This window comes from Rhea pennata, chromosome Z (assembly GCF_028389875.1).
Source record: "Rhea pennata isolate bPtePen1 chromosome Z, bPtePen1.pri, whole genome shotgun sequence".
Taxonomy (NCBI): domain Eukaryota; kingdom Metazoa; phylum Chordata; class Aves; order Rheiformes; family Rheidae; genus Rhea; species Rhea pennata.
This window is the reverse complement of record NC_084702.1, coordinates 70,851,818-70,876,571: the sequence shown is the minus strand read 5'-3', so window position 1 is coordinate 70,876,571 and position 24,754 is coordinate 70,851,818. Positions and strand designations below refer to the sequence as shown.

Sequence of the window (24,754 nt, the reverse complement as noted above, 5' to 3'; positions counted from 1 at the left end):
GATGTGTCCACCCTGGCAAAGCTGCCTCTGCCGTGCCAGAGGCTGCACTGACTTGCATATGGGGCAGGTTGCAGCAGCCTCTGGTGAAAGCGAGCTGACCAAAAATCCTTATGCATGGTCCCAGAATCACAAGAGAGCCTGGCTTTTTGCAGCTAGTGATCCCTCTGCATCTTGCCTTAGTCTTAGAAAGGAGGGTCTGGTACGGATAGCCTTGCAGGTGTGCCAGGATTTAGCCTAACTTATAGACAGCACTTTAATCCCAAGCTCTATCTAGTCAATAGCTGCTGGGATCTTGATTTAAGATCTCCTGTGATAGCTTGAACTTTTTACATCCTATTCCTGCTAGACGTACCTGACCATGACTGAACTATTTGTGGTTGTATCCCACTCCAGGAGTGGCTGCATTTCAGAGATGTTACGTGGATGCTGTTGGTAAAGCTGTTTAGGAAAAGGCATTACAGAAACAGAAGAGAAGCTTCACGAAGCTTCTTGTAGTAGTCCTGATCCTTCAGTCTGAGTCCTGCCCATCCTCCTCCTGTGTGCTGCTTTGCAGGAGAGCATTTTATCTCCAAGGGCTCTGGCTGCCATTGTGAGTTGTAGGAGCACAGCATTCCAGCTCCCTTTGCTTTCCAAAGCCAGAAGAGGAGATCTGACAGCCTGCAACCACACAGCATCTGAAACACAAGCTCGACACACGATAAGATGCTGCAGCTCTATTTTACAAAACTTTACAGGCTTTGTCTTCACGTATTTTCTCGTGCTACCGTCCTGATTTTCTAATTACTGTAAGAATCAATCGTCCATCTTCCAGCTCAGCTTGTTCTCTGCCCACCCCTTTGTGTCTGCTCCCTGCCTGGTCTCAGGTCCTGCAGACACTGACTGTGAGTTGGAACGGCTGTGCTGTGGGCATGCTTGCTCCTTCACATGCAGCAACGTCACAACAGCAGCAGCAGGAGCATCAGAGATGTGATTGCGCAGACCCTCTGCAATGCCAGGGATGCAGCTGTGAAAAAAGAAAATTTGACTCTATGTCTCCCACAGCATCCTGGGGAGAGAATACGGAGCCCGCTGGAATCTGAGCGCTCAGCACTGGTCAGTGCTGTTGGAGCAGAGTGTGTTCAGTGAGAGGAGACGGGGAACAGAGGATCTGTGGAAAGGTGAGCTGGGAAAGTGATCAAGTGGACATTTTTCTTACTGATGATTTTCCAGCCATTGTCTTGCAAAGGAGTTGGTTTGTTTTTGTAGCGATTGCTGGTTACTCAGTGGAGCTAAAAGATTTCGGGGCTGCTTTGTCTCTCCAGAGACTGTGTTGCTTTGGAGCCGTTGTGATTGTAATTGAGGGAAGAGAGTGTGGAGGCTGGTATTGCTGTGCAGAATATGTTTGTTCATTGTAGCTACGATATAGCGATTGTTGTGTCCGGGGCTGATTGTGCAGAGGCGAGCAGTGTTTCGCCCTGACAGCGCTCTCTCTTTGCTGCCATCGCACAGTCCTCTATTGTGTCTGCCATGACAGCCGAGCCCACACGGCTTGTTTTGGTCTGCAGGGCTGCCCTGCTTTCTGTGCATCTCTGGCGGTGCCGCTGCTGTGCAGCACGAAAGCTGTTCTGACAGCGCTTCCGTGAAAAGCCAGAAACAAAGGACAGACAGAGAAAAGGTTGCTGTCTCTGTGGCTTTTGTTTTTTTTAACTAGCAGTAAATTGATTGCACAAAAAGTGTTAGCATAAAATAGAGCGGCAGGTAAAATTCTGCTCTTCTCCAAAGAAATCTATGCTGGTTGGAGTCCTTTGTGTTGCGTAGGGTGTGTCTGTGATGCTTGTGAAATGAATGCTTTCTCCTTGCCTCTTTTCACAGATGAGATGAGAAAGGTTATCTAAGAAAGGAGGAAATATTATTTTTAATTACTGAGATGGGTGGTCCAGGCTTGGGTACCAGTTACTAGAGCTTAATTACATGGTCTTGTTATAACCAAATCCCTCTTTTCCCTCCCTGCCTTTCTTCTTCCCTCCCCCACCGCTGCACAAATCCTTCCATCAAATTGCCTCTGCAAATGCAAAAGTAGAAGGGCTTGAACAAAGAGAAGGATGTACATGGGAAAGGGATCTAGATGCTGAAGAGGCAATGCACAGGATGACAGTCAGAAGAATAAGGCAAAAAATATAAAAGAACAAGATTTTGGTATATGTGCTACAATAATGTGGCTGTAGAGAATGTGCACAATGAGCAAATAGGAGATGCAATCTTCTGGGGTTACGGAAAATGCTGAGCATGTGGGGTTGCAATGCAGGTGTTTGGGGGGGAATGTGGTGTTCATGGGAGTTATAGCATTGGCTTATTGTGGAACATACATTCAGAGACTGGATTGATGGATGTTGTAAAGGATGCATGGAGGAGGTAGAGTTCTTCTACTTTTTACCTCTGGACACCTAGAATCTTGTATACTGATGTTGCTAATGAGCAAGTTTGGCAGCTCTAACGTATTCACAAAACCTTTCTGCAGTTTGCCAAGCTTGGCAGAGTGCTTGGGGGCAGCTCAGTATTGAAATGACTAGAGTTCAGGTAAAGTATCTTTAGGCCTGCCAGGAGCCACAGGATAGTAGGAATAATGTAGGTAAAATGCTAAGTGTTTTGGCAGAACAGTGGAGGAACCTTGGAGCCAAAAAGGCCGTAGAGAGGTGTGAGGGGCATTGCAGACCTGTAAGAGCAAGGAGTTGTGGGTCAGAGACTAGTGGTAGAGGGCACAAAGGAGGAAATCAAAGGCTGTCATTGTCAGGGTTTTCTATATATCATTTGTACTGTCATTCTGCGGCCTCTCTCACTGCGTTCCCTGAAGTGGTCGGTGTTGTGTGCAGGCCCAACAGGTTTGTTGAAATGGGAGTGATTCTCAGGGCAGCCTTTTCTGCAGTGAGTTCCTTCGGGAAACATTTTGTGACTGCAGATTCTTAGGCAGTTGCTCACTCTCCATTCTTATATTGTGGTAAGGCTCTCTGGTCTTTATGCTTTGTGAAAAAGAAAAACCCCAGAGTTTTTGTTCAGGGAAACAAATAGGGATTACAGGGCTTTCAGAAAAGCCACAGGGCAGAGTGAGTTCTGCCCACAGCTCTGTGCCAATGTTTTGGAAGCACCTTGGAGCTTCCTGAACCACAGCTCCTTCTCATCCCAGTCCTGAAACCTCTCCCTGGGGCCTAAGAACTCTCTTCGTGCCTCCAGGTCTTCCTCCCATTCAGCCTGGTGGGATTTGGTAGCAGGATATGCTCCTGCGGGAGTGAGAAGGGGGATTTGTACAGTGAGAGACAGGCTGCCAAGACTGCATTTGTGCTGTGAAGAGGTGATGCTACAGAGCACGTTTCTGCAGGAGATAGCTAGGGGGTAAGAGCAGCATGTGTGCATTTCTTTATAGGCACATTATGGGCGAGAGGACAGGATGTGCGACAGGACGTAACTGTGCAGGATGCATGTATCATGGTGCCAAAGAGAATTTGCAGTGTGTACTATGTTTGCCTGAAAGAATAAAAAGAGGGTGATGCAGCCTGCTCTACTGCATAGGAGGGAATGCTCCCTCCGACACACAGGCTGTGCCTATTTAGTTGTCATTCTTACGGGAGCATCTGTTAAAGCACTGAGATTGCACAAATATTCTCTACTCTGAAATTTTTACAGTCTGTGAGATGGGCAAGAGCTTCTGGGGACTGGAGCTGACTGATTCCCAGGAAGGAGATAAAATTGCTGCTGTGTGTTATCTTCACTGTCTTGATCCAGAATGCTGGGGATAATATGATAAAGGATCTCTGGGATGGGCCTGGACCTGCACTGCAGAAAGGCAGGTGCCCTGGAGAATATGCAGTGGTCTCACAAATGGCCTGCCCGTGGCTCCATTATTGCTCATCAGAGTGTCTGAGGCTGTAGCAGGAAACAAAGGCAAAATTCTCTGTTCCAGAGATCTTAATTTCCTTCCCATCTGATGATCCAGTGAGTCAAGATCTCACTCTGGTGTTGTTCCTGATAGCCAGGCAGTAATCTACCTTTAGCAAACCCATGTTGTGTTTTGCCCCATTTTTCATTTATTTCTCTGGCTCATTATTCTTATGTAGTGTTAAGAGCAGGCCAGTAGATCTATTCTAGCATAGGTCATTGCCCTCTCTATCAATACAAGTACAGGCTTTTACCTTTATTATTCATTAGTCACATGACTTTCCCTCCTTCCTCCCTTTTTCCTGATGGATATTTTTATCAAAAGCCTCGATGCCAGCTGTGATTGTGCAACAATTCTGTCATTGTTCTGGGATCAAGAATATCTTGTCCCTCTAACTTGAGTGCATTCATACTCTTGAATTTGTGTCCACTTCAAATTATCATTTCCGTTTCTGCACCCTCTTCTCTCTGCATTGCCCAGCCCATCATTGCCCCAGCTTCCATATTTTTCTTCATCAGAGAGTTTAGCTATTTGGGTCATATTTAGATCTGTCTTTTTGCTCTACCTTTCCTCATTGCACAGTTGACCCAATTCCTCTCTCCTTGTTTTCTTTTTGTTTATGTGGCTGAAGAAATTTTTAGGTTCCCTTGATAAAATTTAATGATGCTTGGCCTTCATGATTCTTTCTGTATCCCTTGCCATAATGTCTTAAGCTAGAATTTTATTGGATGAATAACTCCTTCTAGTCTTTGCAAGTGCTCTGCTTACCCCTGATATCCTTTCAGGTGTGGTTATCCATTCAGGTTAGTCAGGAGCACCGCACTTCATTTTTTTTTTTCACCTTGATGACATATGGATTCCAGATTACTTATAGTATACATTCAGAATCTTTTCTGTAGTATTTCTCCAAGCTCTTCATTTTCACTGACTTTTTTACCTAATATGCTAAAGAGCTGCTCTTTTAAAATTAAACAGGCTTCATTAGAGAGCTGCTCAATTTTTACCCTTCTGTTTAATGTAAACTGTATCAGCTTGAGCTCATTCAGTCCAAAGTCATTTCTGTATCACCAATGCTAGGTGATACCTCTGTAGGTAAGGTTCTTATGGACCCAAGTGGTGATTAAATCCAACAAAAGCAAATGAATAGCAAGAGGTGCTAAGATCTTTGAGACCCTGAGAATCTGAGATGGATATGCCTCCCTGGCAGTTGTGGAATTGAATGACAATACTGACTGAGAAGATTTGGGAGGATAAAGTGATTCTGGCAGATTGAGCAATGAGTCCCAATCCAGTCTGTAGGACCAAGAGAGCTAGAAGTTTAACCCCGCTCTAAAGTTATGCAAGAAGCTGCAAGATAAGGCTTCAAGGAGCTGAGGGCTCATGACTTGCAGGGAGTGAAATCCATAGCAATGATCAATGACGGCTGTGTTGGTAACTAGCTGTATTAGGGATTTCTCATGTTACCTGCTGAGCAGGTTCCCTGCATGCCCTAACATCTGTATATCTGCTATAGTTTTCTCTTTTCATGGAAATTAGTGTTTCTTTTCTGAAAGAAGTGGATCAAAGCAGGGAACATACCTCTCAAGATGAGAAGAGAAGGCCTATCCACAAACCCTTCCTCTCCTTACCAGAGTTGTATTTTAGTCGTGGGAATTTGTAGGTAATGGAATTTTCTATCCATAAAATACGTGCAAGTCTTTCTTCCTGGGCAAGGCTGCTGGTTGTTCAGGCATGCTACATCAGGCAACATGCTGCTGGGAGTTTTGTTCATAATATATTAATATCAAGAAACTGCAGGGAAGGTCAGGGCTTAGTGGTTCTTGTGCTATATAGAGCAGTGTAAGAACATCCTTTGCTCCAAGAAGCTCACTAAATTGAAAACCTGGCAGGTAAAGCGAGCCAGTGAGGGGAGCTTAAAGGAGCATAAAGATGCAGGTGACAAGTTCAGGTGACAGAGAGAAAAGACTGTGGTCATTATAACTCTAGTAAACGGGACTGTTTAGCCCAGTGGCAAGGGGAGGTTGACTGGAGTATATTGTTGACTGGAGTGTTGGAGATGATGGAGGACACTGCCAGCCAAGTAGCAATAACAGGAGGCTGAGCCACCCTGGTAAATACTGACCACGATGCAGCTGGGTAACCATAGTGTATGTTATTGCACTTTCTGGCTCAAGCTCACATTCTGAATTTGAGCTGTTGGGAGAGAGACCATGTGCTACAAATATACAGCAGACTTTCATCTGATACTTCCCTTAGACCCACTGTTACCTCGGACTAGATGGTGCTCTGTTCTTGAGGAAGGGTGGGACACATGGTTGAAGGGTGAGGACTGGACTGGGACAGTCCGCTTTCCCCTTGGTTCCCACTTGTTAAAGGGACTGATTTGTGTGTCTGTGATCCCATTTGTTAGTTCAGGAACTCCACTGAATACTAGTACTAGAAAAATTGGCATACAGTTGCAGGAAAATGGTTTTGCATGAGAATTCCAGTTATTCTGTGATGTTTTGAACTAATGAGCTGCTTAAGTGTGATGTAGTCAACCCTGGGGAAAAAAAATGTGCTTCTGAATGGTGGCTAACACAGACTCAGTTCAGTGCCAATTAGAACATCTCCCTTAGCTCCTTCCAGCCCTTAGGGAATGGACTCTTCAGGTGTTATTCTTGAAGGGAGAAGGGAGTCCTTGCTCTCACGAAGTTAGACTAATCTCATTAGTTTGTTTTAACTCCAGATCTATGCTTGATTCTTTGTAAACTGGTACCAGCTGCAGTTGCTTCTGGAAAAGAGTGACCTAAATGCTTTCAGTGGGCAGGCTTTTTTCTGCTCTGCATTGGTGCAGGAGTAACCACATGCTTACTTGACCTCCTTTTTGCCTAGCAATTCCAATTTTGCCTAACTTGTTTACCAGGCCACCTTCTTTTGATGCCTTTCTGGGTTTCCCATAGCAATGAGCAGGGACACAGGCATCACACTACACTGCCATGTGTATTCTGTGTAGCTCAGGCAGCAAAGCAGTACTCAGCATAGTTGTCCTTACGGATGTCCTTTTCAGGAGGAAGAATGACCTATCTGGAGCATTATGCTAGTGCAGTTTACTGTTCTTTGTAGTCAGGCTAGTACCAGTACCTGCTCGTACTGCATTTTCCCTTGTAGTGCAACCCTCAGATCTTCTCCAGTAATTCAGATGGTAGAGTCATAAGCCCAAACATGAAAAGATCCAGTGGAGGTATAAAAAAAACATATCTGTGGTCCCAAGATATTGTTAGCCCATGCAGAATGTCTTTCTTGGTTTTGCTTAGATCCATCTGGTGATCCTTGGCTGGAATGACCCCAACTGTCCTGGACTGTGGCTTACTGTGGGTGTCCTCTCCTTCAGCACTTGTTAGCATGTGAATAGTTGCAGACACTCACTCACTTCTAACAGATTTATTGGTTGAATGTGGCTTAACCTGAGCAGTGGTTGTAGTTTGGCCCTTTGGAAGAACAGCAAGTAGATTTCAGCACACATTTATGCTTAGCTATTTTATATCACCAACAAAGTATTCTCTCTCATTCCCCTGCAGTGGCGTCTAACTTGGCCCACTACTAAAGTTTGTCCTCCCTGCTGCAGGTCATACTGCTTGAAATGGCTGCTGAAGAGATCATCTTCCTTATCCAGATCTCTCTGCCTTGCATTCAGCTTTGTCTCCTATGTCTCATTTTCATTTCTGCAGACATTTGCTATTTATAATTATTATATTTATAAAGCACTCTGAAGGTGGTGACTGCATCTTATTACAGTAAGCCTGACAGCCTCTTTGTTTCCATGTGCTTTGCCTCCTTGTTTTCTCTTTGATTAGCTGCCTTTTTGTGAGGACTTGAGGAAGAGGAAAGGTGAGACTGCATGGAGCACAGAGGGGGAGCTCAGATCTTCGTAAGGGTCTCTAGATCTTGATACCATAGGGCTAGTCACTTCACAGCACAGTAAGAGGTATGGAGAAGAAGAACTGTCTGAGGAAGATGTGTCATAGCACTGACAAGCAGCAGCCATGAAGAGGATTAAAGCACTACAGTGATACCATAGTTGTATGTCATTGAGTTTAGGTCTTGGTGTGCCTTACTGAGTAATTGATACTAGTAGCCATTGATCTGTTGGGGTTTCTCTTTCACATGTGTCTGCTGGTGACTTGCACAAGCTTTAACCTCATCAAAAAATACCTCCCTCTCCATAGCTCTGACATCTCCCAGGCTTTGTGCTGCTGCTGATTGGGTAGTACAGGATGGAGAAACACTCCTAACTGAAGCAGTGCATTTGTATTGGTCCTGGAGATGCTGAGGAGTGATTTCCCTCTTCACCGAAGGGTGATTCACAGCCAAAATCTTGGTCTCCTACCATGTCGTCTGCTTTCCACTGGGCACAAGTTGAGATTAAAAAAACAAAACAAAACAAAAAAACCCCCAACTCTTCGCCTGCTCATCAAAGTGAAAGAAGAAACTTTTCTTTTGTGGAGTCAGGTCACCAGATCTCACTTATTTAATGAGTTAAATTCACCAGGCAAACTATCTTTCATCCCAGACCTTAATCATTGAGGACCTCCTTATCTCTTGGGGGGTGGACAAAGAGATTTTGCATGAGGGCAGGAAAGACCCTTCCCCTTTTCCTACCTCAAGAATCTGTGCAACTTGACAGGGCAAAAGCCCCAGATACCACACTGCAGAAACAGTGAAAAGAAACTCCTCTCCTCAGAGAACAGATATATAAGAAAAATCACCTGGTTCCTTCTAGGCTAATTTTTTTTGCAAAGACTTTGAGGTTTAGGAGCTTGATCTTACCATAAGAAACCAACTTGAGATGATGTTCACTAAAGGACATGTTGCTAGCTTCCAAATCAGCTGCCATTAAGTTCAGAAGGGATTTCACTGTTGCCATTTCTATGAGGACCTTTTTTTGATGAATGCCTGCATTTGAGTTTAGGCTACATAAGAAATGGAATGGAAAATTATAGTACTGAGTGTTCTAATGTCAATACAAAAAACAGAGGACCTCCTACTTTTCATTGGGAAAGTGTGTGCGATTAGTCAGCCCAGCTCAGAAGGATGACTACAGAGTTGGAGAAAATTGAGAAACAGCCTAGTAAACTGCAGGAGATCCTGGAAAATTCACAAGAGGACAGACTGAATAAAACGTATTTACTTGTTTTGAGGGGAAACTTAGGAATCATGATATGAAATAATGCTCAAGAGAAAGAGGACAGTGGTTTATGTACTTCTCAGTTCGTATCATGGAAATTTTTGTAGGAAATTAAGGAGGATTATTTGAAACTGATGATGAAAATGATTTTCACATACTATGATAATTAGTCCATGGATATTGCTGTTAAACTTCAAAGTCCAGCAATATTCCCAAATGGTTTGAGGCTTGTGTGGATAACAAGACTATATCTGGTTTATTTATTGCACATATTTGGAACAAAAATTGTAGAGTTTCGAAATCTCGTGGTTGAGTTGAAGCCAATCTCAGTGTAAGGGCTTGGGAAAGACAGTGTCTTCCTACATGTCTGTTGTAGATACTTGTTCTTCTCTCTCAAACATCAGGTACAAAAAGGACACAACACCTTCAAGTGACAATGTGTCCCAATATGGGTGTGTCCTTGATGGGATGGACTGGGAACCTACATTCTTGAGTTGTCTTTCTGAGCCCTCCCTAACATCCTTGAAGGGATTAGAAGCAGAGCAGTCATCCATCTGGTAGTCTCAGTGAGTCCCCAGGGACTCTTAACTGCTTCTCCAGTATATAACCAAGGATAATCCCAGTTTACCCTCTTCCTGTCTCCTGTAGAGTAGATCAATGCCTTCTCTACAGTCATTCCAAGACTAATTAGCACATGAGCCATTTTCTAGAATGTATCCTAAAATAAAGGTCTCAATCAGTGCAGCCGATCACTGTCCCTACTAAAGCCTCTCTAGGAAAGGTTTGGTTTGCGTTGCCAGCCCCTATGACAGATAAATTTCTCCTCTTAGAAGAAAAGTATGTGTAATCATTAGTAGTGTCTGGTCTGCTTTACAAGCATTTTATTAAGGTTCTGGCTTGCCTTTTATTAGTTCTGTTACATGGAAAATATTCTGTTACGTAAATTAATGTTGCAGATTTATCCAAGTCCTCTGCATTTTGCTTCCCTGCCCCTCCACCTACCATGCATATCTGTGTACACAGGCACAGGCACGCGCACACACACACACACACACACACACAAAGCCAATCAAAGAGATGGATTAATCAGAGGACCAAGGAAAGCTCCTGTATGTGAACAGAATGAAAAGCTTGGGGCTAGTCAGAAGAGAGGCAAATGTAGTATAGAAGATAATATTCTTCCTGTCCTAACACAAGGACAAACAGTGACATTAAAAGCTGGCATGTTCAAAAGGATTGACAGAAAACTGCCCCTTTGGCATGTAATTAGCTGTGAAGGAAGCTCTGGAAGTTACAAGGCACAAAAGCTGTGAGAATTCAGACAAAAAAATGGACACTGTAAGGGATGTCAGGAATCTGTAACACTGTAATTTTTAGGTGTCTAGCTTAGGATGGAAGGGTTATAAAACATACTTCTAGATGTAAACTGTTCGCTTGGGAAAGAAGCTGCTTGTGGGAATGAAGAATGGAGCAGCCAGTCACTTATTTGGCCACCTGGGTGTATTACATCTCATGTAGAGCATCTGAGCTCTCTGCTGGAAAAAATGAAGGACTGGGCTGCACTGACTGTATAATCCAGTCCAGACTTCTGTGTTCCTCTGCTCATATAAAAACTTTGCTGTAGCTGTTGATCCATGAAGGCTAAATATGTTCATCTGTCCATTACTTCCTTCTCCTCCTTCCATTTCTGAGCTACTGGCAACAGTTGCCCTAGATTTTTTTTTCTTGAAAAAAACCTTTCTTGATAGATTTGTTTTGGCCAGAGAGGTCACATCAAGAATTAACATGTAGTGCAAAGAGACATTTGTAATCTTAGACAGTCTTAACCTAAGTTTGGTCCCAGGATTTGTTCCCAAATCTGAATCGTCTTGTCCCATTATCTTGGGAATCATTCCCCCTTCCTTCTCCCACCCTGAACTCTACTGAAGTGAGATTCAGACAGTATTTGGATGTGATCAGTTACACAAGGCTTGATTGTTCAAGCACTTAGTCCAAAAGAGAGTCAAGAAATGCCTGGTCTTAACAATAATCAGGTGAACAATTTCCCTCTTCGAATGTACATGTTAAGCTATAGAGTCTTTTCTTCCAGCTAACTGCTGGGAATTACTCAATCCAACCCATGAACCAAGAGCGGTTGAGTGTCAGCAGCAAAAATATATGTGGTCCTGACATCCTTCACAGGATGGGATAATTTGATGCATTAGTCTTGGTAAATGCTGCTTTTATTGGACGCTCGTAAGTTATAACATCCTATCATTCCTGAATCGGGGTTCTGCCTGCTTCTAGACCATTTAACTGTTTATTGCAAATTCCTGCTTTGCAGGGGTAGAAAATTTCTTCCTATGTATCCAGTTATTGCTCCTGGTCTTGGCAGAGCTTGCTAGAGCTGGGAAGGGTTAAAGTTTTATGCAGTCTTGGCAGAAGGATGTAGCTGCTGTTTGAAAAGCCATTTAGATGAGCACTGAAAAGAGGAACATCTAATAAAACCATCCTACTGCTGGGATTTTTTCTATATGTGTTTGGTTTTGGGGCTTCTGATCTGGTTACTCACTGTATATATTAAATTTCATTTAGGGTTGCATCATTTAAAAATAATGAGGCTCTGTGGATGCAGGTATCCTGGCTGTCTGACAGAGCTGATGTTCGTCACTGCTAGGTTATGCCCCATCTGCATTACTTCTCCCATTCACTGGGACATGGCTACCTAGTCCTGGTAGTGAGGTCATCATAGAGCTGCTTTGTACAAGTCTGAAAATGATCATACTAGGGTTTTTTGAAATCTCTTGCTGTATTCATCCATCTCAAGGTTCTGTGTAGTTAGTTACAGTGGGTTGTGAGGTCGGATGGTACCTTAATTATTTCAGAAGCTTGGTCCTCCTGAGGTTTTTCTTTATTCTCAGCTGACTGCTATCCACGTTTGCTGCCTGTCCTACTCTTGCTATGTTGCTACATGAGATCATATATCTATAATCTGCCGTCTCAGAAATGACTGGTTTTTGATAGATTGTTGTATATGTGAAGTTTTTGTCTGAAAGGACAGGAGGCATGATTTTACAGACTCTTTTATCTCAGCTATCTTAACACTGAGTTCCTTATTTCTTAGGCTTTCTTCAGTGGTCTTGGGTACTTTTCCCTTGCAGTGAGGCTTCAAGATGGTTCTGTAGCTGTGATTCCTACAAGCTGTGGTCTGGACAGAAATGCCATGCTGGTTTTAATCTGGATATAGAGTAAGCAACAGTAAAGATAGGCAGCTAAGGAGTGGCTGAAGTCTCCATGGCTGACCCGTATTGTAGTATAATCTTGTTTACTGTGATGACGGACCTAATTTGTTCCTTTTAGGGTTTAGCTTACTGTCTTTGCCAAGTCATGAAGGTCACAGGGGATCTAGAACTTTCTGAGGTGGAGCTCTCCTCATTTGTTTTTCTTTGTGCAGGTGAAACCTAGTTCTGAAATTATCAGGGTCAGGGCATGGTCAAGTTGTCTGAAGCTGGATAGCTGGATTCTGGTAAATGTTTGGGGGGAAAAGTCCTGAGGGCCCAGCAAGAGTGATTTGTGACCTTTCATTGAGAGACCTTCCTAAAACATGGCAGTTTTGGGGATGCTTTAGATTCCCAGCAACCCTGAAATCTCCAGTGCTATTACATGAAGCAGCTGTACCCTCTCCTCTGCTTTTTATGATCTGGGGAGCCTTTGCTCCTGCAGAGCACACCTGAACAACTTGCTGAATTGCAGTTGCCTGTAGCCCTATAACAGAGACTTCAGGAGCAGCCTTGGCATTTTGTGTATCTCCAGGCACAGTTCAGCTTTGATCCATGAAGCCACACTGAGTTTCAGGCCTGACTGTGTCAGTGAGGTTGTTTATTCCATGCCTTGCTGTGGTTGTTGTGGTAGAAATTTTTGAACTCCCAGCAGTGTAGAAGTGGTGGGAAGATCTTCAGGCAGTACTTCTACTCTCCTTGACTCTGGTTCACCCAGAACTGCCTGCTGTATTGTTTCCACTACTTGACTGAAGCCTATGGTTGCTCAGCCATATCTGGAAAAGGAGCATATTCATCAGGCAGCCAGCTGATAGTCACAACCTTCCTTTGTGGCGAAGCCCTGATCAAAGTTGTACAGTCTCTGGCAGATACCAGGCACATTCAGAGCAGATCAGCCTGGCCGGGGTGGAAAGGCTGACTTATGAGATGTCATTGAAAATGAGGCAGGGAGTTAGGTGGCAGGGCTCTGCTCCCTGGCTGGCATCTAGGCACCATATTCTGTTTGTCAGAAGTTCGGTGGTAAAGAAGAGTAAAACTTGGCATCTTAGCTAGATTCTGCCCAGCAGTTTCGTTATCTTAGTGGATTTTTCTTATTTGCATGGGTCCCTAATGCTCTTTGGGAATCATATAGCAGCCAGGCACAAACACCCAGACGGATCCACGTTTCAGAAAAGAATTGAGATTCCTGTTCCTGTAAAATCATTAACATGCTTTCAGAGTGTTCAGACAGAAAGATGCTATAGAAATACAGCTCCTTCTGCAGCAGCTGCTGTTGCTACTTGAGTGTCTGTGATACGAAAGGATTTACTGTGTTTGCAGTTTAATTCAGCAGTAATCTAAGTGTGATATTAGCAGCTGGAAACATCAAAGTCTTTTTCTCCTTTGTGGATTTGCATATGGTAATTAGGAGCATATAAGGTGGGGGTTGGGACAGAGGCTTGATGGCAAGAAGGAGGAGCAGACTCAAACCCAGCTCACCTCCGCTGATGCCTGTGAGTCAGGGCCTATAACTGGCTACTGCTGAGTGCCACATGCCGAATGGTGAGTCATGGAGCAAGAGAGCACAGAAACAGAAACGGGAGAGACTTGTCAGGTCACTGTCCAGCCAGCATGATAGCTGGTGTAGATTTGCTCCTTGAACAAATGTCTCTAATGTCTTCTCTAAGTCAAAATACTGAAGCAACTGGGGCTTCTTTACTTCTTACTGGAAGGTACCTGCCTCATGCTAGTTGTCATCACCTGGAATATACAGTCTTCCTTTTCTTCAATTTCTGTAAGTGCCTGAAGGGAGAGTGTCAAGGGGACAGGGACAAACTCTTTTCAGTTGTCCCATGTGACAGGACAAGAGGCAATGGGCAGAAATTGAACCACAGGCAGTTCTGCCTGAGCGTGAGGGGGAATTTCTTCCCTGTGAGAGTGACGGAGCACTGGACCAGGTTGCGCAAAGAGGTTGTGGAGTCTCCTTCTCTGGAGATGTTCAAGGCCCACCTGGATGCCACACTGTCTGACATGCTCTAGGTGACCCTGCTGAGCAGGGAGGTTGGACTAGATGATCTCCAGAGGTCCGTTCCAACCTTACTGATTCTATGATTCTTTCCTTGCTCACCTACCATTACTGTTAGCAAGCTTCTCACCCCTGACTTAAGCAGCTCCTTGCTGCCATATGCACAAAGGCTGTAATTGGTTGTCATATGGTGTCACATACTGCAGTTTCCATTTTGAACACATTGTAATCATATATAATTCTGGGATATAATGATACATTTTGGCTTCTTAGTCAAGCTGTCCTGGAAACCTCTGGAAAATCATCTGGCACCTAGCTGTGGAAAGAAAATGGAAGTGATCTTTTCAGTAATCATGACTTACTCAGGAGCACAAGAAGAACTGCCCTGAGCTGAAGCAGAATTTAGGAAATATTTAGTCTTTCTGTCTTGCAGCAGGTCCCTTATAAACATTAGATGCTAGAAAATTCATTCTAGGACCCGGCAGACCAACCTCACTATGCTCTGTGTTCCCTGAGGCAGGGAAGGAGAGCTGGAAGTTTAAGAAGAATCAAACAACTAGTATTTCCTTTTACACCTTTTCTTTCATTAAATGTGCGAAATGATTTATTAAATGATTTAATGAAGGTGTGAATTTGGCAGTGATGTGTTAGCTGCCTAGAAATGAATGAATATCCAAACAAATAGCACTGGCTAATTCTACCATGCAACAACTTAGAGGCTTCCCAAATCCTATTTTTCTTACTCGAATAGCTCAATCCTGTCCCCAAGCCACTCATTCCATGCCCCTTGCTGTTCACTCAGACTGTTCTCTGAATACCCTCTAGTTTGCTGGAATTGTCCTGTTGATTTTTCTTAAACCATTCAGTACTTTTTGGCAGCCTTTGGAGTAGCAAAGCTGTGGCAGGGACTAACTGTGTTACTGGAATCCTAGAAACTGAAGCCTGAGTCAATGAGCAGTTGTTTGAGCCCCAAGATCCCCAAACTGGGAGTCGTGTGGAATGTCTCAAGAGAGCAGGGGGGGTTGGACTAGATGATCTCCAAAGGTCCCTTCAACCTCAACCATTCTGTGATTTGGTGATTTGACTTGTAGTTTGGATTCTTCTCTCAAGCTTCTGGCGCTGAGATAAACTTATAATGAATGACCTGAATATATTTCTCCGCATGGAGCGAAGAGAAGATACATGTTTTTTTGAAGCATTTTTACTGATTCTTATTCTGTAGGGCTGTATAGCTTCTTTGGACATGTTGATGCAAATGCCCCACAGGAATCAGGAATTCTTACAGAACAATCTTCACAAGAATGTGCAGCTGCAGTGCAAAAGAATTTTTGCCAGTTCATCAGTAAGATTGAATTCCCAGCCATTAGTCCTGTTTTCCCATTTTTCACCCACCCTTAAGTGACTTGATTTGTCGTGGTTCATCTGAGGAAGATGATGACAATGAAACCACAGTCATACAGAAAGAAGCAGCAAGAACCATAATGGTAGAAGATTTATGTTGTGCATTCAGTCTCATGGATAAAGTGGCTGGGATTTGTAGAAACAGTCATCTGTTCAGAAAAGCCTGTCTCTGATAAGGCAGTATCTCTTCCATTTGGCAGTTCTGAGGATCTTGCTCCTGCCTCTATGCTATATATAGTATCCTTTTGTATTTAAATCATATTTATCTCTTAAATCTCTGCATGCCTTCCCCTGCTATTGCATTGTATCTTCATTATGCTTCATTATCTCTTGAACTTGGTCACTTCATCTGTGCAGCTAACAGTGTTGAGCAGAGCAGGGTATTAAGCAATCAGTAATGGAGCTCCAAAAGTGTCATTAGGGCAATAACAGAAAGTGGGATATGTCTGGAGGTATGTGACTGCTACACCTAATGCATCAGCACTCAAAAGCATGCCTGGTATTTGCACTAGCCCTCTCCTAATTGAAGCAGAGCCATGCAGGCTGGTTTGGAGCTGGCTTGGAGGTCTTCTACAGCTTCTCTGCAAAGCTGCAGGAGGAGGAGGTAAAGAATTTTGACGTTTGCAATCAAAATGGCTGTCAAACTGATGTGTTCAGAGTCATGATGCTCATTGTGTGCCTGCACCTATCTTATCTCCTGCCTTGTACTGCCATGGCATGCTTTTCTGAGCTGGCATCACTGCCAGATGCTACATTTGCTGTTGTTTGTGTAGGACTGAGGAAGATTCAGCACATTGTGGGCTTATGGTATTACGAGTGATAAATGAGAAGAGTGAAATGATTTGGCAAAAAGTGTCTGATACAAACTGCCTATTCACATTTCTGAGAACTGTTGCTTGCAAAGGAGTGTGAGGGCTTTACAGCAAGCTGATCAAAGCCTGCTACTGCTTGACTTCCCCATAATCCCTGAGACAGGTGGAAACCAGGAAAGGGATTCCAATGGAGAGATGGGTATCTAGGGCACAAAAGAAGTCATGTGTATCCCTAGGGAAGTTGTTAGAATGCTTCCTGCAATATTGACCCTCAGAGCCTTGCCTGGGAGCAGGCTGAGGGTGCAAGCAGAACAGGCATCTGTCCATTGCAGCATCTGTGACTGAATCACAGAGGGAGCCTTTGCTGCCATTGAAACCAAATAGCAGGGCAGAGTTGCATGATGCAGCCAGAGTTCCAGAGAGACAGTTGGGAAATGGCTGTGTGTCAGCTCTCTGACATTTTGCTGTCAAATGTCAAAGTGTGCCTGTGCAAACCTTGTCCTCCCACAGCAACATCTGCACCAAAGTGAGGCCTGTGTTACTCAGCAGGACTTGCCAGCAAATCTGTGCTGGTGCTGGTAATGGATTCGCAGCAACCATTTACAGAGAGAGGGTCTAAACCTTACAACCAGCCGCAAAGGTACCAGCAAAGGCAGAGGAATGAATAGACAGGGACTAGGGGACCCAGGCACAACCTTTTTCCCTTGGTGGTGCAGGAGGAATAAGGTAAATTGGGGCTGCTTCAGCTGCTTCAGAATGGGGCATGAATATTGCCCTGGCTGCTGAACACCAGTGTATGTGTGTGCTAGGCGCAGAGCCAGGAGCTGCTGTTACTAATGGTGGTTCTTGAACAATGTGAGCTTGGGAATGCCTGATGTAAAAGATCTCCCGGGAATCAAGGCTGAGAACTGACTTATCCCTTTCAGCCACTGCAGCAGAGAATGTGGGAAAGACAAGCCAGAGGCTTGTCAGACAGAGGAGTCACTGAAGGGGGAGTGAAGGGTTATATGGACATTAAGGAATCTATAGTTGGTGAGCACCTAGGATCATGTGATAGCCTAGCTGAATGTGGTCCAAGTGTCCTCTCTACCTCAGAGCCTTATCCTGGGTGAAGCATCCCCTGGAGAAGGAGGTGCAAGGGTCTGCATCCCCTGTGTGGATCTCATGCTTATCTCTGGTAGAGTCTAGCCTGAACCACAGGTTTGTCTCCTTGCTAACACTGGTGTTAGTGTTAACTCTTACATCAATGCGTGTTTACTGTAAACAGCAGGTCCATTTCCATCTTTCTGTTTTTTCCCTGCCAACACATCCTATGTCTCTGAGACGCACTGTTATGCGTGGGAGGAAAGTACTTTTGATCAGTTTTATTTTAGTATCTTTTAATTGCTGTTCTTTTGCTGTGAGTCTGGAAGAACTGAAGCTTCCTTCTCTAGAGCTGTCTCATTGTTTACATTATCCTGACTTGTCTTATCCCACTTTTCTTAATTTCCCTTCTGGGCTCCCATGTGCCCTTGTAGCTCTTCTGCAAATTCATTATCATCCCATAGTCACAAATACTGAGGTAAAGTAGATGAAGGCCTAGATACTGTGGATATTACTTCCTAAGTTCTGGAGGTTGATGATGGCAGCAGATGCAGGGGTCTTGGTGTCCAGAGCAGGATCACAGCATGGGGCATCAGGACACTGTGAGCGCTGAGGATGCTTAGATGAAATGTGGGATGTGGATTGCTGGCCAACAGTGTTTGGGCCAGAGTTTAGAGGCGGAGAACTTGATCCTTGAAGTTCTAATTCCTTCTTAAATCCCTCAAGACTGTCCTGGTTCAGCAATGTCTTTTGTGGTTTCTCCGTTAGCCGCCGTTCCATGCACGCCTCTGCACTGGCTTCTCTGAAGTATGGAAGGGAATGCAAGAGGGAAAACACCCACCAGGTTTTCCAGGGATTACTTGCTTGGTCCTCTGAGGCAGCTGGGGAAGGAAGAGTGAACATATTCCCTGTTCTCCAGTGTCAAATGCTAATAAACGTCATTCTCTAGCCTTATGACAACTTGCTATTTACTGACTACTGATGCAGCTGGGCTCTTAGTACCCTCCTTGTATGGCTCCTGGGATTGTGGACTGTTACCGTGGTACTGCTCTGAAGTGCAGTAGATAAGTGCTACAGACAGTGTGGCAAAATGGCAGGAAATCGTGAGCCATCCGCCCTACAATTGTCATCAGCAAAAGGTTAATAAAATCCAAGGTGCTGTACAGGATGTATTTAACCTTCAATGGTAGCTCCCCAAGGGCTCACTAAAGTCATCTGTTCCTCATAACATGAGAAGCACTTGTGTGCCTAAATAGTGTGCCCACTTTGATTTGTTCCCCTGGTACCATTAACAGAGTTTAGGGCTTCATGGGGGCTCCTTGACTTCAGAGACGAATGGGTGTTCCTGCTTTCCTGTTCCAGGACTGGCCTGGACTTCCATATCTCTAATGCTATGAGATCTGCCAGCACAGTTAAGGGTTTTGTCCTTAAAGGAAAGTTCAAGACTGAGAGGCAGGGAAAAAGATACTGAATCCAATGCAAGAAGATAGACTGCCCTCATCAGAGGGCATTTATGTGCTATCTGCTTAATTTCCTGTGAGTTTGCAGTGTCATTATCATTGCAGAGTAGTATCCTGAGCAGAACCTGTGCAGCACTTTGGTCACTTGAGTGAAATCAGTTTACTGGCTTCAGATAGGTTTGAGAGGGGTCAGTTGGAAGCACAAGTCTTATCCTAGGAGTCTGGAGGGGGACATACTTGCTTTTCATTGTAATGCTTTCCCCGAAGAAGGAGAGCTGAGGACCCTAGTAATTGTGCTGAGAAGAAGCCAATCTGTTTAGGGCATGCAGTCTTCAGTCAAACCAAGAATGCTTTAAACTGTTACTGCCTTTCGTGAGAGGTGACTTCCTCTGTGTTTTTTTCTTTTTCTCTAGGTATCTGAATTCTCTAATGAGAAGTGTCCTCCCAGCCTCTCATGCACACCCTAACCTGTCCATGGGTTGTGCCAGCTTAACGGATGTCCTGAAGAGCATTCCTCACCATGGATAGTCCACCAAAGCTGACCGGCGAGACACTGATTGTCCATCACATTCCCCTGGTGCATTGCCAGGTCCCTGACAGACAGTGCTGCTCTGTGAACAAAAGGACCAACCCCTTCTGCCAGCCAGAGCTAGGCATTACACGGACCTCTGTCCTTCCAGACAGAGACCTTTCACAGACTGACTCCTTGGTATACAGCAGCTTTCTCCAAACCTCAGAAACCTCATCAGAGGCCTCAAACAACAAAGAAGGCAAAGCAAGGGACTTGATTGTCCCTAGTGTCAGTAAGCGGCACAACCCTTTCCTGTTGAATGAGGGTGAAGACCTCAGTATCTTTGGGGATGACTTAGGTCAAAAATCTTTCCACCTTCACAACTCCCTTGTGTCTGGAAAACCTCCCTTTCACCTGCACGACCTGTCCTTGCCCCCTTTCCACCTCCATGACTCCAACCACATTGTGAAGTCCTGGAACATGGCCAGTCGGTCTGGTGTAGTGGATGGGCAAGAGGACAAAATCAGCAGTGATGATGTCCAGAAGAGGAACAATGTCAACCGGTGCCGCCAGGCCTCAGAACGCATGGAGCTGGATGAATGCAGCTGCCATCGTGGGAGCTCTTCTAGCTTTTTGTTTGATGGTGGCGACCAGGAATGGAACCAGAACACAGGTGAAGCACTGAGGAATCAGGATGCTCTGCACAGCCGGACATGCAGCTGTTCAAGCTCAGAGCTCCAGCACTGTCGGTGCTACAGTTCATCAAGTCATTCAGAAGTGATTGACCAGCAGATGGGCTACATCAGTGACTCTTCCTGCAACAGCTCTGATGGAGTGTTGGTAAACTTCAGTGCTCTCTATAACAAAATGAATGGCCATTCTCGGTCTAACTTGAATTCAGCCAATCTGTCCTGTGACTCTTCCTTCTGCAGCCACTCAGACACAGGGGCTTTTTATCTGGATTTGCATTCATCACCTACAGAATCCAAGATGTCTTGTGAGTCGCATCATCCAGAGAGTTCAGGGAAGGTGTGTGGATGTCGCCACTCCTCCTCACCTGTCCTTGATGCTAACTGCAACTCCTACCACCTCCACTGTGAGCCTTGCACTTCAGAGAGCTCAGATCTCACTGCCTGCTTCCAGAGCCAAGCACGACTCGTTGTGGCCACTCAGAATTATTATAAGTTAGTCACGTGTGACTTGTCTTCCCAGTCATCCCCTAGTCCAGCAGGGTCTTCCATAACTAGCTGCTCAGAAGACCACACCAAAGGTAGCCCAGCCCAGCCCAGTGAATACTACCTGTTTAGAAGGCCTGACTTGAGACAAGAAGAAAGCAATGCGGAATGCAGTGAGGTGGAGACAAAGGGAGAAACCACACAGAATATGATTGAGGGTCAGGTCTATGTAAATGTGTCGCCACCTAACCTGAACACAGGCCGGCAGCGTTCCAGGAGCTACGATCAGAACCTGGACAGGAGTCCTAGCAGCCGACTGGGCTCTCTGGAGCGCATGGTGAGCTGTCCCGTTAAGTTGAGTGAAAGTCCAGCAATACCTATCCAGAGTTCTCCCCCAAAACGAGTGACGTCTTTTGCTGAGCTGGCTAAAGGCAGGAAGAAGAATGGCTCTTCTCCGCCTCTCCGATCCAGTGGTGATTCCTCCTTGGAGTTCTCTCCTATTCCTGAGACACAGCGGGATTGCCCAACCTTTCTTGAAGAAAGAGCTCGCCGCAGCCAGAGTCTTCCGCCCATGCCCTTTGTCCATGGCCTGAACCGGAGCTGCGAGGGCTTCTGCTTGGATCACACCTTTAGAGATGGCCAGGCTTTGTGTTCCACCAAAGACTTAGGCTCCAGTGAGACCGTCCCTGGTGGGCATGGGGCAGGTGAGCAAGTCTCTCTCTCCTTGCTCACAGAGGCCGATGCCAGCTGCTCAGGTAGCTCTGCCAGTGGCCGTGGACAAAGAAATGTTAGAGTCCGAGCAGACGGTAAGGAACCTAAATAGGCAGAATGGAGACATAAAAAGAAAGGTTGCCCTTTGGGAAATAAGGGGAGCAACAGAGGAACCTGCATGACAATGGGAGACCTTTGCCTCTGCAGTTTGTTCTCTGGCCTACCAGAGAAATGACAGTCAGGAAATGTCAGGAAATGACATTAGCACTCAGGATTTGTGCAATTTCTTGGAGAATTGTCTTATTCTGACTCTATTCCATGGAGTTGTATGCCTCCAGTCCCATAAGGGACTGCCTTTAGCTCCCAAGGCAGGGATTTGAGGATGCTCAACAGAGCCAGGTTCCCAGCAGAGGCAGGGAAGGGAACAATTAGGTATTTTTTATCCCTTCCTCTTTGGAGCTGCATGAGGGGGAAGAGAAGGTATAGAGAGCAGATTCTTCTCAATGCAAGGCCCAGGAAGCTCACACAGGGTCTGCCACAATTTACAGTATGAGCCCTGTAGACATTAGAGGAGCAGTGGTGTCTTTTCTGGGGAATCCCATTCATCTGGAGTATCCTGGCTCTATCTTCCACAGTGTATGGAATTGCAGCAAGGATTCCTATAGAAAAGAGCATAGCCATCACCAGAGTAGTTTTTCTAGTTCCCTCTGCAGGAAAGCCCTTTACATGAATCACTTTCCACACTGATATTGCCATTACTTGTCCTGGTGAGGGAGCTGTACGACCTATGCAGCTCTATAAGTGGCTGAAGTACAGCTGTTCCTCCAGCACAGCAGATGATCTATATCCCTGCCTCAGGGATCAGGCAGTTCTTGTACCCACTTCACAGGTAAGAGCCTGTCTAAAATGAGGTGCTGACCAGACTGCTGTGTTAGATAGCCTCTAATGTGCCAGAGCCCTGACTGAAGATTTATAGTAAGAGATCGGAAGAACAATTCATTCACTGCAGGGGTAGTGTTTTGTACTGCAAGTGTTGGGGAGATTTTAGACTGTGGAGCAAGAGTTTGGGGGGGAGGGTTGATCTGTTTATATACTGAGCCTTGAACCTGTGATTGCTACTTGGAAAGCAGATCCCTGCTGGGAGAAGACAACAAAGGGAGCAGCCCTCTTGGTTTGTGGAGGAATTGCTTGGAGGGGGCAAGAGCTGCTCAGCGAGTGGGAGAAGGGGGCAACTGGCAGCTCTCAGGGCAATGTATCCCTCCAGTTCCCACAGCCATGGCCCTTGTGCAGCCTCTTCCTGTGACCTGTAGTGGGATGTGACCTGCATGTTAGTGCTGTGCAGAAAACCCTGCCTGTAGCCACAGATAGACACAGAGCTGCCTTGCTCCACTTGAGAATAGCATGAAGCCTGAATGATCTGAGAAGGGACCGGAGGGAAAGAAAGCCCTGTAAAGTGCTAACTATAGGAAGAGAGACCTGGCACACCCCATAGGCTTCAGTTAACACTAGAGCTCTGCTTGGAATAAGTCCTGAAGGCCCTAAGCTCCTCTGTGTCCCAGGGTATACTGTAAGCTTGGAGTTTTTTAGGGCAGAACTCTGCTCAAAGGCAGTTCTGGAGGAAGGGCAGAGGATGCAGAGCCTGCTGTGCTCTGCTGGGTTGCTGTGTGGCTGTAAATCAAGGAGCCCAGGCAGTCCTATGTGTGCATCCAGTGCTCTGTGCGTGTGCATGTACGCGTGTGTGTGTGTGTGTGTGTGTGTGTTGTCACAGTGTGTCATGCTTCAGCTGTGTCTCTGGATGTAGTGGCCCTATCAGGAGCTGTAAGCATAAGCAGACAGGATATGGCCCAGCATTGAATCATAGAATCGTAGAATCGGTAAGGTTGGAAGGGACCTCTGGAGATCATCTAGTCCAACCTCCCTGCTCAGCAGGGTCACCCAGAGCACATTAGACAGGGTTGCATCCAGGCAGGCCTTGAAGATCTCCAGAGAAAGAGACTCCACAACCTCTCTGTGGATCCTGTTCCAGTGCTCCATCACTCTCACAGGGAAGAAGTTCCCACTCACATTCAGGTGGAACTGCCTGTGGTTCAGTTTCTGCCCATTGCCTCTTGTCCTGTCACATGGGACAACTGAAAAGAGTTTGTCCCCATCCCCTTGACATCCTCCCTTCAGGTACTTGTACACATTGGTAAGATCCCCCCTCAGTCTTCTCTTCCTCAGGCTGAACAGGCCCAGCTCTCACAGCCGTTCCTCATAGGGCAGATGCTCCAGCCCTCTGATCATCTTTGTAGCCCTAGGCTGGACTCTCTGCAGTAGCTTCATGTCTCTCTTGTACTGGGGAACCCAGAACTGGACACAGTACTCAAGGCCTCCCCAGGGCTGAGTAGAGGGGCAGGATCACTTCCCTCGACCTGCTGGCAACACTCTTCCCAATGCACCCCAGGAGACCATTGGCCTTCTTGGCCACAAGGGCACATTGCTGGCTCGTGGTCAGCTTGTCATCCACCAGCACTCCCAGGGCCTTCTCTGCAGTGCTGCTCTCCAGAAGGTCAGCCCCCAGCCTGTACTGGTGCCTAGGGTTATTTTTCCCTAGGTGCAGGACTCTGCACTTGTCCTTGTTGAACCTCAGGAGGTTCCTCTCTGCCCAGCTCTCCAGCCTATCGAGGTCTCTCTGAATGACAGCACAGCCCTCAGGTGCATCAGCCACTCCACCCAGCTTGGTGTCATCAGCAAACTTGCTGAGTAGGCACTGTCCCCTTATCCAGGTTGTTGGTGAAGAAGTTGAGCAGGGTGGGACCCAATACTGAGCCCTGGGGGACACCACTAGCCACAGGCCTCCAACTAGACTCCACGCCACTGATGACGACCCTCTGAGCTCTGCCTTTCAGCCAGTTCTCAATCCACCTCACAGTCCACTCATCTAACCCACACTTCCTGAGCTTCTCTAGGATGATGTTATGGGAGACAGTGTCAAAAGCCTTGCTGAAGTCAAGATACACAACGTCCACTGCTCTCCCCTCATCTACCCAGCCAGTCATTCCATCCTAGAAGGCTATCACGTTGGTTAAACAGGATTTCCCCTTGGTGAATCCATGCTGGCTACTCCTGATCACTTTCTTTTCCTCAATATGTCTGGAGATGACATCCAGAAGGATCTGTTCCATCACCTTTCCAGGGATGGCGGTGAGGCTGACCAGTCTATAGTTGCACCATACAATCTGTGCTTTTAATCTCCCTAATCTAGGAGATATATATGTATCCA

At 45.7% G+C, this 24,754-nt stretch overlaps 1 protein-coding gene across 4 annotated transcripts in view; it reads left to right on the top strand.

Annotated features, from left to right (window-relative positions):
• Positions 1–24,754, top strand: part of RUSC2 (RUN and SH3 domain containing 2) — a 64,385-nt gene that overhangs the window by 24,535 nt on the left and 15,096 nt on the right. For 3 of the 4 annotated variants that reach the window (XM_062599648.1, XM_062599650.1, XM_062599647.1), the window contains exon 2: positions 19,509–21,587. In XM_062599648.1, the coding sequence (XP_062455632.1) occupies positions 19,616–21,587 (1,972 nt within the window). In that variant the 5' untranslated portion in view covers positions 19,509–19,615. The remainder of the gene's footprint in view (positions 1–19,508; positions 21,588–24,754) is intronic. The other variant, XM_062599649.1, reaches the window with a different exon arrangement.